This window comes from Nyctereutes procyonoides, unplaced genomic scaffold (assembly GCF_905146905.1).
Source record: "Nyctereutes procyonoides isolate TBG_1078 unplaced genomic scaffold, NYPRO_anot_genome, whole genome shotgun sequence".
Taxonomy (NCBI): Eukaryota; Metazoa; Chordata; class Mammalia; order Carnivora; family Canidae; genus Nyctereutes; species Nyctereutes procyonoides.
The window spans coordinates 5,346,627-5,360,476 of record NW_026575033.1 but is presented as its reverse complement, the minus strand read 5'-3'; the positions used below and the strand labels follow the sequence as shown (position 1 = coordinate 5,360,476).

Below are 13,850 nucleotides of genomic sequence, written 5' to 3'. Positions count from 1 at the left end.
AGAAAATGTTAAAACAAAGAATAAAAACATACCATGATGGGAAACTAGAGAAAATATATAAGAGAGTAAGACATGGAAAGGAGATTGGTACATTCCAAGATGGGAAAGGTATGGCCAGAAGTCCATGTATCATTCTTTAGCAGTTAATTCTTGTTTAGACACATTTTCACTAGGAGGTATATGCATATTTGGGCAATTTTACAAAAAAAAAAAAATCCTTTTAAAGGAAATGACAGAAAGCCCATTTCCTTGTCTTCAGGAAAACAAAACAAATTTTTTTCCCAAAAGACCATTATACTCTGCCTCTTTTCTGGAATTGACAGAAAATCTTGAAGGAAAAAATATACGATTATTTTGTACACTTTTTTCATTGCTGGAGGCCTTGGGTGGGTGGTTGCTCCATTATTTTGGCAGCCCCCTTGTATCTGTATTGTTCTTCCTTTGTGCTCTGCTTCTGAGTGTGAATACCCTGTCTAAAGGCAGCGGGTCGGCCTTGTGGGGGAATGCCCAGGGACTTCCCAGGAGCTGAGTTATTTGTGTTTGGTAAATAGACAATAGAGTCTACTTCCAAGGCTTTTTTCCCTTGCTGTGCAGGAGGATTCTAATTCAGTGCTCCTGAGATCCTAAGGCTCTATCACATAAGACACAGGAAAGTGCTGGAAAGTAAAGAATTGAGCTCATTACCTGGGTGATTGGTTTACATGTGCCCAAATTATTAACGCTGAGCAAAACCCGAATATCAAACTTTCCAGTACTAGCCATGCTCTGCACTAGTCTGTGTGGAGTTTGTCTCCCTGGTACCTACAGTTTTAGAAGCTGAAGGAACAAGAGCCTGCTCCCGAGGACATTTTAGTCTGATCTGACTGTAGCCTATGGAAGCAGCAGAAATGAGGGTCTGTCAATGAGGTGAATATGGTGTTAGTATTTACATAACTCACCGTGTCAAGCTTCTGTGGCTTGTGTCCTGTTTGTATCCTTTCTTGAACATCGTAAAGGATGAGACTCAAAGTGAATAATTACTCTTGAGGACAGTTAGTGATTATTAAAGTACTTCATATGGCAAAACTGGCTAATAGGAGAACCGAAGCAATCATAAAGATGGTCCTTTTCTTATTAATGAAAATAACCCATTGTCACTGTGACTAAAAGTTATTTTGTGGCATTTACTTTCATTCATTGTGATTTCTGGGAAATGAATGAAAACATTCTTATTCCAAAGAATTCTGGATTGCATTCGGTCAGTTCCCTTAACCTATGGAAACTGTGGTCTATTCATGAAGGAACAAGAAAAAGGAAACAATGGCCATTATCTAAATGCCACTTTGTCTAGACTGTTAGTATATGAATCCAGGATGCAGTGTCTTACTTTGTCAGTCTTCCTCTGCAAGTTTCAGGTTATATGGTTAAAATGAACCTTCTACTTTACAGTGATTACAACAACATAAAGGCAGCATATGAAGCCATGAAGAACGTAGCCTGTTTGATCAACGAGCGCAAGCGCAGACTGGAAAGCATAGACAAGATAGCACGGTGGCAGGTGTCCATCGTAGGCTGGGAGGTAAGTGCCTCGTGCCTGCACCTTGTGCCGCCCAACGCTGCTCATGCCCTCCCTCGCTCTGGTCTAGTTTGATGACACACTGTAACATCTTGTGATCGATGTTTTATATTCTTGGCTTTAACGGTATATATATTTTGAAGCATATGGTTGAACCTAACAGTCAGCTGCTTTACCAGTAACTCATTTCCACCAAAAAAATCAACCCTGAAGAGTGTCTGTGATTGATTTATGGTTTGTGCTTTGTCTCTCCTGCTAGAAATAACACACCATGAGAGTAACTGGAGAACATTTTCTAAATATTATTTACTTATTTATTTGAGAGTGAGGGTAAGCGTGGGGGGGGGGGCAGAGGGACACAGAGTCTTCAAGAGACTTTGCACTGAGAGTAGAGTGGGACACAGGGCTCGATCTCACGACCCAGAGATCATGACCTGAGCTGAAACCAAGGGGCAGCCACTTAACCAACTGAGCTACCCAGGTGCCCCTGGAAAAAATTTAAACACTGCCTGTGTTTGAATTGGTAGATCTGGGCAAGATTAAGATTTTCATCCTTAAGATGGGGTTAAAAATGTTGCCTAACTTCATAGAGCTATTGTGAGGATTATATAAGACAGTGGCAAATGCAGTGCTTGGCACAAGTTGTAATAATGGTCCAGCATGCTTTTGTGCACACTCATGCACAAGAACTTATTTGTAAAAACAACCACAGTGACAATTGTCTTGACCACATGCCTGGCACTGGCCTAAGCCATTTTTATATGTGAACTCATTTAGTCCTCTCAATAATCTTATGAGGTAGGAGCTACTATTACCTCCACTTACCAGGCAGGGAAATGGGAACATGGCAAGGTGAAGTGGCTTGCTCTAACAACTCATACTGTTCAGATTGTTTCCAGACCAAGTAAAATTCATCCTGTTACACCTGATCTTAGCCAAAAGGCCAAGAAGCAATAAAATTCATCCTATGTTAAATTAATTGGTCAGAACTCACTGTCCCTAAGGATTAAGAAAGTTTGGATTGAGGAGTTAGGTTTTTAACTAAAGTAGGTTCTAGCAGTGAACATTGGAAAGAAATATTTCTATTTCAGGGGCCACAGAGACTCCTGGAGCTTGGACAGGCCCACAGACATCACTGCGTTTAACACTCTTACTTTGTAAGTGGAGAATCTGGAGCACAGAATTGCTCCAGGCAAGAGAAGTAGAAGAACTATTTTGGAGTCAAGATATTTTGCCTCCTCAAAATATTGTGTATGACTGGGATTGAAGGACAATAAAGTCTTATAAATCAAAGGCCAGTGTCAGGACACCTGGGTGGCTCAGTGGTTGAGCATCTACCTTCAGCTCAGGTCGCGATTCCGGGGTCCTGGGATGGAGTCCCACATCGGGCTCCCTGCATGGAGCCTGTTTCTCCCTCTGCCTGTGTCTCTGTCTCTTTCTCTGTCTCTGTCTCTGTGTCTCTGATGAATAAGTAAATAAAATCTTAAAAAAAAAAAAAAAAGACCAGGGTCATGCCAAATATCACAAAGTTACATTGGGTTCAACCCCACCTAATACCGTAAAGATGTGTTTTAGCCTTGTGTTCTTGGACCGACATTTAGGAGATAATTTATGGTCAGGAGGTTACCAACACCTTGCTGGCAATGTGCTGTCTGGTCTTTTGTGACCAAGATCTGAAGCTAGTTATTATTCTGGGAGCCATTCTCTGCATACCAGCCTATAAAGTCAGAGCCCCAGAGTCAAAAGCACTAAGTCCCCACACTTAGAAGGCCTCCTTAGTATCCTTATTCTCTGAGGAGCAGCCATCTCTGACCAGTTGGAGTCTCCTCATCCAGCACATTTATCACCAATCCTTTCTTGTCAGGAAGTCACTTCAGATACCACAGAGCACTGTAACATTTTCCCATTGAGTAGGAAATAAGGAAAAGAAATTTTGCATCAAGGGAAACTAGCAGCCCGAGATTTAAGTGGCTCTGCTCCCTTGTGGAAGGATGCCTCATAACTGGCAAGTCGGAGAAAGAAGGTGTCAGGACTTGTTCCTGTATCCCTGACCTGTTCTGAAGGAATCGGAGCCTGAAGATCTTAAAATGTGTTTTCATCCTTCCAGGGGCTGGATATCTTAGACCGAAGTTCCGAACTGATCCATTCTGGGGAACTGACCAAAATCAGCAAGCACGGCAAGAGCCAGCAGCGGACGTTCTTCCTGTTTGACCACCAGCTGGTGTCCTGCAAGAAGGACCTGCTGCGCCGGGACGTGCTCTACTACAGGGGCCGCACGGACATGGACGAGGTGGAGCTCGTGGACCTGGAGGACGGCCGGGACAAGGACTGGAACCTCCACGTCAAAAACGCTTTCAAGCTTGTCAGCAGAACCACCGATGAGGTGCACCTGTTCTGTGCCAAAAAGCATGAGGACAAGGCGCGGTGGCTGCAGGCATGTGAGGATGAACGGAGGCGCGTGCAGGAGGACCGCGAGATGGGTGAGCGGCTCCTCTGCCTCCAGCCCCGGCCCCAGAGCCAGCAGTCCTCAGCCCATTCCGGCCATACTTGCCACCCCCTCCCCAGGGGCGGGGGAGATAGGCCAGATCTGCAAATCCTGAATACAGTTGACCCTTGAACCATGTGGGGTTGGGGTGCCGACCCCACACACAGTCAGAAATCCATGTATAGCTCTTGACCCCTGCCAGAACTTATCTACTCATAGCCCACTATTGACTGGAAGCCTCACCTGTAACATAGTTGAGTAACACACATTTGCTGTGTTATATGCATTCTGTGTGGTGTTCTTCTAATAAAGTAAGCTAGAGGAGAAATGTTCTTAAGAAAACCGTAAGGAAGAGAAGATACACTTACAGTATTGCTCTGTATTTATTAGGAAAACCCCGCATATAAGTGGACCTGTAGTTCAACCCCATGTTGTTCAAGGGTCAGCTGTGCTTCTAAACATGCTGTAGGACAGACCAGGACAGGTGGAGCTCCTACGGGCAGCATTTATTCAGTAGGCTCAGGGTGTTGATGCTCATAGCGCCCCACCGCACCCGCTAACGTGTCCTGGTTGGGAGGCTGTCATCCTAGTGTCCATCCTTGTGACCATCGTTGCTACTCTCCATTTGTAGTCTGCTCAGCCTCTTAGAGTTCCTTGAGGAATAAGGTTCTTTGCTGCAGGTTATGTAGAGCACCTCAGGGTTAATATGGGTTATGGCTCTAGTTTTACTCTGCAATGATATCACTTGTTTTTATTTTTTTTAATTCAATTAGTTAACATATAGTGTATTACTAGTTTCAGAGGTAGAGTTCAGTGATTCCTCAGTCTTATGTAACACCCAGTGCTCATGCCATCATATGCCCTCCTTAATGCCCGTCACCCAGTTACCCCATCCCCCACCCCCTCCTTTCCAGCAGCCTTCAGTTTGCTTCCCATGATTAAGGGTCTCTTATAGTTTATCTCCCTCTCTGATTTCGTCTTATTTTATTCCTTCCCCTTCCCGTATGCTCCTGTGTTTTGTTTCTTAAATGCCTCATTTGAGTGAGTCATAGGATAATTATCTTTCTATGATTGACTTATTTCACCTGTTTTGAATATTTCTCATGTCTGTTCCTAAATCCAGGAATGGAAATTTCAGAAAATCAAAAGAAACTCGCCATGTTAAATGCTCAAAAGGCAGGACACGGAAAGTCAAAAGGTGAGTTTTGAAGGAGGCTTCATTCATCTCCTTATCTCCTTCGTGTGTATCAGTACTGGAATTAAAATCGGGGAGAATGTCTGAAGTCTTTAGTGTGCTGGTGACCAGCTCTCAAGAGTGGAGGAGAGGCGTACAGGTGAAACTCAAAATGATAGGGCCCTTCCACTCCCCAAGAGAGGAAGTTTAAAATAATCTGCATTTAGTTTTGAGTGTGAGTATGTTTCAGTATTTACCTCCATTTAAATATGAGCCTATATGGTGTGTTTTGAATTAATACCATAGAGCTTCTGCATCTCCCCATCCTGAGGAAGTACCGGTGTTCTTCCTCGGGCCAGTCACCAGGCTGAGGCAAACCAGTAGGTCCTGCATGTTTTGGGCACACGTGGAGGAAATCTCTAGCCCCAAACTGCTGATCAGTGCGAGCTATGTTCTGATGTAGGGAAGAAAAAAGATCTAAAAGTCCAGTACATGAAGAAATTAGTTGAAAAGAAGACACACTATCTTATTGAGAGCAAGGACTCCCTACCCTCCGTGCACATTAGAATTGCCTGGGCAGCTACTGAAAATCACCAACTCTCAGGTCACGGCCCAAGGGCCTCATGTGCAAAGATTTTTTTACATTGTCGATAATTTCACCCAACATGAATACAATAAGGATTTTTATTCCAAAACATATTTGTTGAATTCTTAGAAGCTTTTCTTCAGATCGACTTCCTCCTCTAAGAATAATTTATCCTCTGAAATGTGTCCCATTCAGTATTTTCCTAACTGAAAATGCAAAAACAAGACCCAGTTAAGCCCAGGATGGTGATGTGCCATCTCCTGAGGGCCAAGAATTCATTACCAAAACAACCCTTAGGGGTCCCATTTCCCGTTTTCTCTACTCAAATACAGAACTACCCTACCTGCAACCTACTGATAAATAACTTTGAGCTAGAAAAACCTGTTTTCTTTTTCTTCTTATTCTTTTTTTTTTTTTTTTTATCTCCGAATCAATGGCAGGTGACCAGTAAATATCCATTGGTTAGAATGTGTTATTTGTGTCCGTATCTTCCAGGAGTCACTGGCTCAGCCACTAGGTACCGTGATGAAAGGGATACTGTTGGTGGTGGTGGGGGTCCACCTGTCAGGCACCTCTCACCCAGGAAGGCCAGGGGAGCCTTGTGGCAGATCAGGGCAGGGATACTCTCTGAATGGAGTCTCGACTCCTTCTAAGACTCATGTTCCTTCCCTGTCACACTGACTTTTTCACAGTTAGCTTATGATCCTGTAGCTAATTGCAGTAGGGCCTTTTTCATTACCTCTGGGCAGATTTTTTTTTTTTAAGATTTATTATTATTTGAGAGAGAGCATAAGCAGGGAGGAGCAGCAGAGGGAGAGGGAGAAGCAGACTCGTGCTGAGCAGGGAGCCCGATGTGGGCCTCCTTGATCCTAGGACCCTGGGTTCATGACCTGAGCTGAAGGCAAGACACTTTAGCAGACGGAGCCACCCAGGCACCCTATCTCTGTGCAGATTTAAAACACCTATCCCAATGAAACTGTTTCGAGTAAGCGATTTGGTCCGGGGACTGTGTTGTAAGCACATTACTTATATGAGCTCCCTTAACTCTCATAGCAACTGTTAGGTGCTGTTATTCCCATGGTAGATTTGGGGGGACAGAGGCACAGAGAAAGCAGATAAGATCCCAAATAAACACAGCCAGTGAGGGGCAGAGTAGGATTTGGGCCAGGGCAAAAGGGCCCCAGGCTCTCACTGAGGTTATTTCCCTGCTTTTCCTCCCAAGCAGCCATCTGGGCCAGCCCTGCCCCTGCTGTCCTGTGTGACTGTGGATAATTCACATTACTTCTCTGGGTTTCATTCTCCCTCCTTGAGGGTTTTTGTGGGATCATCTTTGCCACAGTTCTGCACACAGTATCTGCACATAAGAAGTGTTATGATAGCTATTAGATGTACTTTAGGTTAATATGAATTAAAATTATATGAATTAGGGGCACCTGAGTGGCTCAGCGGTTGAGCATCTTGACCTTTGGCTCAGGTCATGATCCCGGAGTCCTGGGATCAAGTCCCGCATCAGGCACTCTATGGGGAGCCTGCTTCTTCCTCTGCCTGTGTCTCTGCCTTTCTCTCTCTGTTCTCTCATGAATAAATAAATAAAATCTTTAAAAAAAAAGATTATATTAATTAATATGACTCAATCAGCTAAGAAGTCAAGTCTTGGCACTTTTTTCCCTTTTTGGCTAACCAGTGACACTCAGTTCATGTTTCTATCCTTCTCTCCTCTTGGATTAGGCTACAGCGGATGCCCTGTGGCCCCGCCCCACCAGAGCTTGCACCCCCTTCACCAGCGCCACGTCACCGTGCCCACCAGCATCCCCCAGCAGCAGGTGTTTGCCCTGGCGGAACCCAAGAGGAAGCCTTCGCTCTTCTGGCACACGTTCAACAAACTCACCCCTTTTAAGAAATGAAAATGGAAGGCCACACTTTTCCTGAGGTGTCTGTAAAGAGGAGACCCAGTTTTGTTTCTCGTGTGCTGAAATCTTCTTGCAGGGACTGGTGAAGAATAGAAGGTCTGGACGCACCTCAGTCTTCAGAGGCCTAGCTCCTCCTCGGAAGGGAGACGCAGGTCATGACGCTCGGCCCCGATGTACACGAGACCCCTCTGGGGTCTGTGCCCAGACGGCTGGGCTGTGGGAACCGAGGACCTGCTCTGTGGAGAAGCTGAGCGGAGACCCCAGCGGGCATCGCTGATGACAGGCACACCCACTGCTGCCGTGCTGAGGAGGGATGAGATGACCATGCCACTTTTGCCTATGGATTTGAAGGGGACAGTAGTGATGATGGGGTTGGTATGATAAAGTCTTGGCGGCACGGGCAGGCTGTTCCTTCTTCCACGGTGTGAGAGGACCTACCACCGCAGTGCAGATGGCTGTGGGGTCCCCTGGTGTCATCTGAGTGGTTGCCACGCGGTAGCACAGGCTTCCTCTGGCCGGGCGGGGCCCGTACAGGCTAGAGGAAGAGGCATGACGAGCTCCGCATGGGGAGCATGGTCCAGGCAGCTTCAGCGGTCTTGAAGATGCAACTGCTTTCTGGGGAGCAAGTGCAGAGTCCTACCGCCCGGTGGATTTGTGCTTCTACAGTCAGGTCCCATCTGCCGGTGAGTGCAGCACATGACTCCGTGGGCAGAAATCACACCTCCTTGCACATCGTGGGCTTATGAAACTAGCCAGACATCTCCGTTTGCGATACAAAAACCCATTGACTTTAATTTTATGATAAAACTAATATGTACATGCACCAATGGCAAGGCATTCTTAGAGCATCAGTTCGCTTTTCCCATCAGGTGTTCATGGCATCCCCGTCCACTAAGTTAGAGTGACCCGAACATTCCATGGAGAAAGCATGAGGTTCGGAGCAGCCCACCTTCTTGGGATTCAAAGCCAACTTGGTTGCATAAAACCCAAACAATAGTGCTAACCACGCCCTTATTAACCCGTCAGGAGGGTTCTGAAGATCCTTTCTTTTTACAGAGACCTTAGAAACACACCTGAGACATAGCTGTCTTTACTAACGAAGGCCGTGTGGGCCGATACCTGGCCATAGTACTCTCCTTGTCTTTGTCTATATTGTAAATTTTGATGAAAATAACTTTTAAATACGTCTGAAGAAGACAGATTCTGCAATAGAGATGCCATTTAATTGTACTTAATGCACTGGACCGGGTATTGTAGTACACACTTGGCAGTTTCCTGGTCAAGAATCCCCTTTCTGTATGCTACGCTCAGAAAGTCCTGTTTTCCAATAGGCCCAGCTGGAGAATAAACAAACCTGTAGTGTCCTAGACAGAGGTGTAACCTGTGCCTCTAAGTGTCTGGTCCCTCCTTCCCCCAGCCACCTTCCCTCTCTATCCAGGGCCAGTCCTGAAGGAGGTGACATCACTGGACATCTGAGTGGGGCCTTAGAGCATTATCTGGAAATGTTACCTGGTCTGACCCTGCTCTGCCACCTTGATGTGCTCACTTGTATGTCGGACTGCTGCGAGGTCGTGCTGCCCTGGGGTCCCCAACCCTGGGGTGGCCTCTGTGGACGTCAGTACCCGGTGTCCCAGGATAGAGCTTGCTTCTGTGAGGAAGCTTCTCAGGAGGCGCTGTGGCTCTGCATGTACAACTGCACGTGTGTGTGTGTGTGTGTGTGTGTGTGTACGGGTGTGTTGTTTCTTCTTTGGATATTCATCTCGATTTTAGTTACATTTATATAGCTGACCTTTTTACTAAGAAAATGTAATGATATATTTTCAAAACGACACTTAAAATGCTTTTTGTCGACCCCTCAGCAATAACTATAGGAGTCTCTGTGCTAAACAGAGTTGTTTGTATATACAACATTTTTGAATAGTTGGGTCTTTTTATTTTTTAACAAAGATTACTTTAGGGAAGGAAAGAGAACCATTTGCTTATGTTACATTTTCAGTGATGATTCAATTCAAGTAAAGAACCACTTCATGGGCTTCCATTTACTAATGTTTCCTAATGTGCAATGAAGACGCGCTGTCAGTTCTGTGACCAGTCCCACTCTATTTCCCATCCAAGCCCAACCTGGTTACCACCTGTCCCTCCAGGCTCTCTAACAGGAGCAGGAAGCTCGGACACCAGAGCACATACCAGGCCCAGGGCCACCCCCGCGAGCTCAATACAGTGCGAAGAGTTGGTCGATCAAATACCCACCCCGACCGCTCACGGTGGTCCTGCTTGACTTTTTCAAAGGTGATTTTGAAAAATTAGAAATCTTTATAAGAAGGTAGAATGCTTTTGACTTTTAAATCTGTTCATCTAGCTTGAGTTTTATTACCAGACATATTGAGTTCTATAAAGAATAGGTGGCTCAACTATTAAAATTTTTAGGTTTACCCAACTTACTTTCTTGATTTAAGTCATGTAGCTTCACTTGGAAAGAGAAAGAAATAGACCAAGAGCCCCCAGATGGAATAAGATCCATGGATTTCATTGCGAATCTTGCTTTCTCCTTCCTTGTCTCCTTTTAACCCTACATTGCATAATACGGGTGCCCCCCAACACATTCTCTCTCTCTCTCTCTCTCTCTCTCTCTCTCTCTCTGCCTCTCTCTCAAAGATAGCACAACACTTTGACAAATTTCACTTATTATTTATGTTTCAGAATTTGCCAGCTCTGGGTCAGAAGAACCCTCTCAATTTTCATCTTACCTAAAATGCACAACCACCTTGCAGTAAATTGTAAACAATCATGAAATGGACTATTTGCAGAATCTTAGAGAAAGAGTGTTCTTCGTCTTTGGCCTGCAAGTAAGAAAAAGACCGGCAGCAACGTGCCAGAGTTTTCCTGGGTCCCTCCATAGTTTTCAGTTGATCAGTTCTTTTTCCCTACTGGATCTGATTTTGTCATTGAAAACATTTCACCCCCATCATCACACTGTTCCTAAATATCGTTGTGTCTTTTTATACCTAATCCAGACGAAGACTAACTCCATGCTTGTTCAGAAAATCCCCTCAATTCTGCATTGCTCTTGTCTAGACAGAAAGCAAAAGTGCATTTAATTTGAACTTTGTTTCACAATAGGATTCTTCTGTAATAGCCATGATCCAGCATTTATCAGTTGGAAAACTATGCATGCCCAAATTGCTGATATTTCTCAATACAAATCAACTTATTAGTTACATAGCCACACCAGAACAGCCTGCTTGCCTGGAGTTAAGGAGAAAATTGCTCTATTGTTATTTTATGGAAGAGAGGAGAAGTAGATGTGTGTCTCTCCCAGGACAGCACTAACAAATGTGGATACATGTCCTTTTGATGGCCAACATGCCAGGGATGCTGGGCACCAATCAGCTAGGTCACGCCGCTCAGAAACATTTGTCCCTTTAAGCTTAACCTACCTATTTTCTCCTTGTTAGAAATCCACTTGGCTGATACTGTTATCCTCAGGATGCATGCAGTGAAAGTAGAGTTCAAACAGTTTTGAAAAGAGTAAGTAGCAACTATCTGATCTTAAAAGGAAAAACCCAGAGGCTTACATATTTGATGCAAATATTCTTAGCTACCACACATTTAAGGTTGTCATCCTTAGTCATCTCCTAGGCATCGACATTTGTATTAAGAAAAAACTTTCCCTTAACTAATTCTGTAATTTAATAATTTGCCTCTTTTTTTTTTTTTTTTTGTAAATATTAACACCAGTTGTGTTTGGCTTACCTATTTTGCAAGATTTTCCTTGGATTTAACTCAACATCAAGACAATGTTGTTAAGTCACGTGACAGCCTCCAAACTGAATTCGCTGTTGACAGCTGAAGTGTGTTGTATGAGACTGCTAAAACTTGATATGTATTTCTGTTGAATGAAATTTTTGTAAAAAAAAAATATTATTTACAATGTTATTTGAATAATTCCTTGTAAATGCTGTGAATCTATATTTGTTGTTTTGTATCTGTATATTAAAGTTAATTTGCCAAACTGGTTCCAGTAATGCATTTGAGTAGTAAAATAAGACATTATATATATGTATATATTTTTTAAATAGCAAGTGCTAGACGGGTTTCTGGGACTTAGAGCTCATTTCCTGTCTGGACATTGATAGACTTCTCATCAGTACAAATTCATGCTGGATGAGCGGACTTAAGCCACTGGCTAGGTATGGGGGAAAGGGCTCCCACGTGAACAGGGAGGAGAGTCTCCACAGGTTGGAAATAAGTCTGATGAGATCAAGCCCAAAGTGATACGGCCTCCTCCGCCCTGTAGGAGCAGTGCCAGCTACTGATGGTGGATAGTGGATGGCAGATGAACTGCCTTCACAGGCTGCTGCTGCCCCAGTGGAGGGTGGAGATTGGACCACTTCACCAGGAGATCTACTGCTTACCCTTTGGGGGCGGGGAACATACGAATTTCCTTCTCTAATTAACAGCATGGAGAAGTTAAGTAAATAGCCCATTGTTTGCTGTGACTTCTAATCGGAAAGTATTCCTACAAAGGTTGCCAAGCAGCTAGTCCCCAGTGTTTGTTTACTCCCAACATCCTTGGGCTGCACTAGAAGAGGGGGTTGGCTTAGAGGTGAAGAGGGGAGGGGGAGCACTGGAAACCTGAAAGCCTGCCTCAATGGGGGCTTCCAGGGACCGAGGAGGTGCCACATGTAGGAAAGGGTGAAAAGAGAGCAGTGAAAACTTTATAGAAGTTTCTGAGGAAGGAGATGACCGAGCCGGACAGCCACCTGCCCTGTGGATTGGGGGAGCTCAAATCGGTAATGCTCCAAAGGAGCATGTGGTCAGAGACAGGAGACAGGCACATAAAGGTGTCATTAAAATTCAGTGTGAGTTATGCAGCAAGAGTGGTGCATTTAAGTTAAGGTCTTTAGGGAGCCAATTCCCTCATCTGGTGAGCTTCAGGGCAGAAAGGTGGCCCAGAAGATGAGGCCCAAGCAGCATCCTGGAGGGCTCACCCAGCGTGCCGGGGGTCCTGGGTGTGTTGCTTGAACTAACTTGCCATGGGTTGTGTAAGAAGCCACCAGTGGTGGAAGCTGGATCCCAAAGGATATGCCAACCAGGACAAGGTGCTGGGAATTCATTTTGAAGGCAAGGAAAGCCATGCCCAGATTTGCTCAGGAGCTCATGGCAAAGGAAAGGGTGTATTTAAAACCAGAGACAGGAGATGATTTGGGAAATGGTGTCCAGCAAAGAGATAGTGGGAGAGGAGGGGGCGATGGAGGTGAAGGGTGCTGAGCCACGGCCTTTCATGCACCCATTGGCAGGAGACATGGCTCCCTAGTTCTGGCCTGTGGTGCAGATGGCTGGGTGCTGGCGCCATCAATGGATTCAGAAAAGAATTTTGGGTTGGCCAGAGCCCATGTGATGATACTCTGGTCCCATGTGTGGGTAGTGCAATCCTGCGTACAGCTCCAGATAGAGGGGTGACAGTGGGACAGGCAGGTGGAGAGAATTGGGAATCCTGCTTTCTCTCTGTCTCATTTGAACCCCACGTTGTGTAATGTGGATGTACCCCCCCACACACACACACACTCACAAAGATAGCCCAATGCTTTAATAAGTTTCACTTACACTTTTTTTTCAGAATTTGCCAACTGTCGGAAGACAGTTGAAGTGGCCTTGGGTCAAAAGCAACCTTCTCAATTTTCACCCTAACTAAAATGCACAACAACCTTGCAGTAAATAGTGAACAATCATAAAATAGGACATTTGTAAAATCTTAGAGTGCAGACAGCTGAAGGAGGGGTCAGCCTGGAACACCCCCAGGGAGTGAGAAAGCAGAGCAAGAGAACAGGGAAGAAGCCTGGGATGGAGAAGGGGGAGGCCAGGATGACCTGGGACTGGGAAGGCCAGCAAAAGCAGGAGGAATCTTCAGCAGGGAAAATGCTGCAGCGGCCCTGTCCCGCTAGGAATCAAGAGGTGAGGGCAGGCTGTGGGATGGAGGAAGACAGAGGGCTGATGTCACCCAGTTAAATCCTGCCACTCCCCTGTGATGTCAGGACGGCTTGGCCTGCGGTGCAGATGAGGATGTTGAGGCCTGGTGAGGAGAGGGCGTGTTGCCTCTGTTCCCTGGGACTCGCCCTCCACCCGCGTTCCCCATTCTC

General features: G+C 45.3%; 1 protein-coding gene across 1 annotated transcript in view; it reads left to right on the top strand.

The window, feature by feature from the left end:
• The window catches only part of SPATA13 (spermatogenesis associated 13), a 345,561-nt gene extending 333,847 nt beyond the window's left edge, over window positions 1-11,714 (top strand). Inside the window, 4 exon segments of the mRNA XM_055317330.1 lie at window positions 1,429-1,558; window positions 3,663-4,035; window positions 5,164-5,238; window positions 7,529-11,714. Coding sequence (XP_055173305.1) covers window positions 1,429-1,558; window positions 3,663-4,035; window positions 5,164-5,238; window positions 7,529-7,704 — 754 coding nt within the window. The 3' untranslated portion in view covers window positions 7,705-11,714.
• Window positions 11,715-13,850: the final 2,136 nt, after the last annotated feature.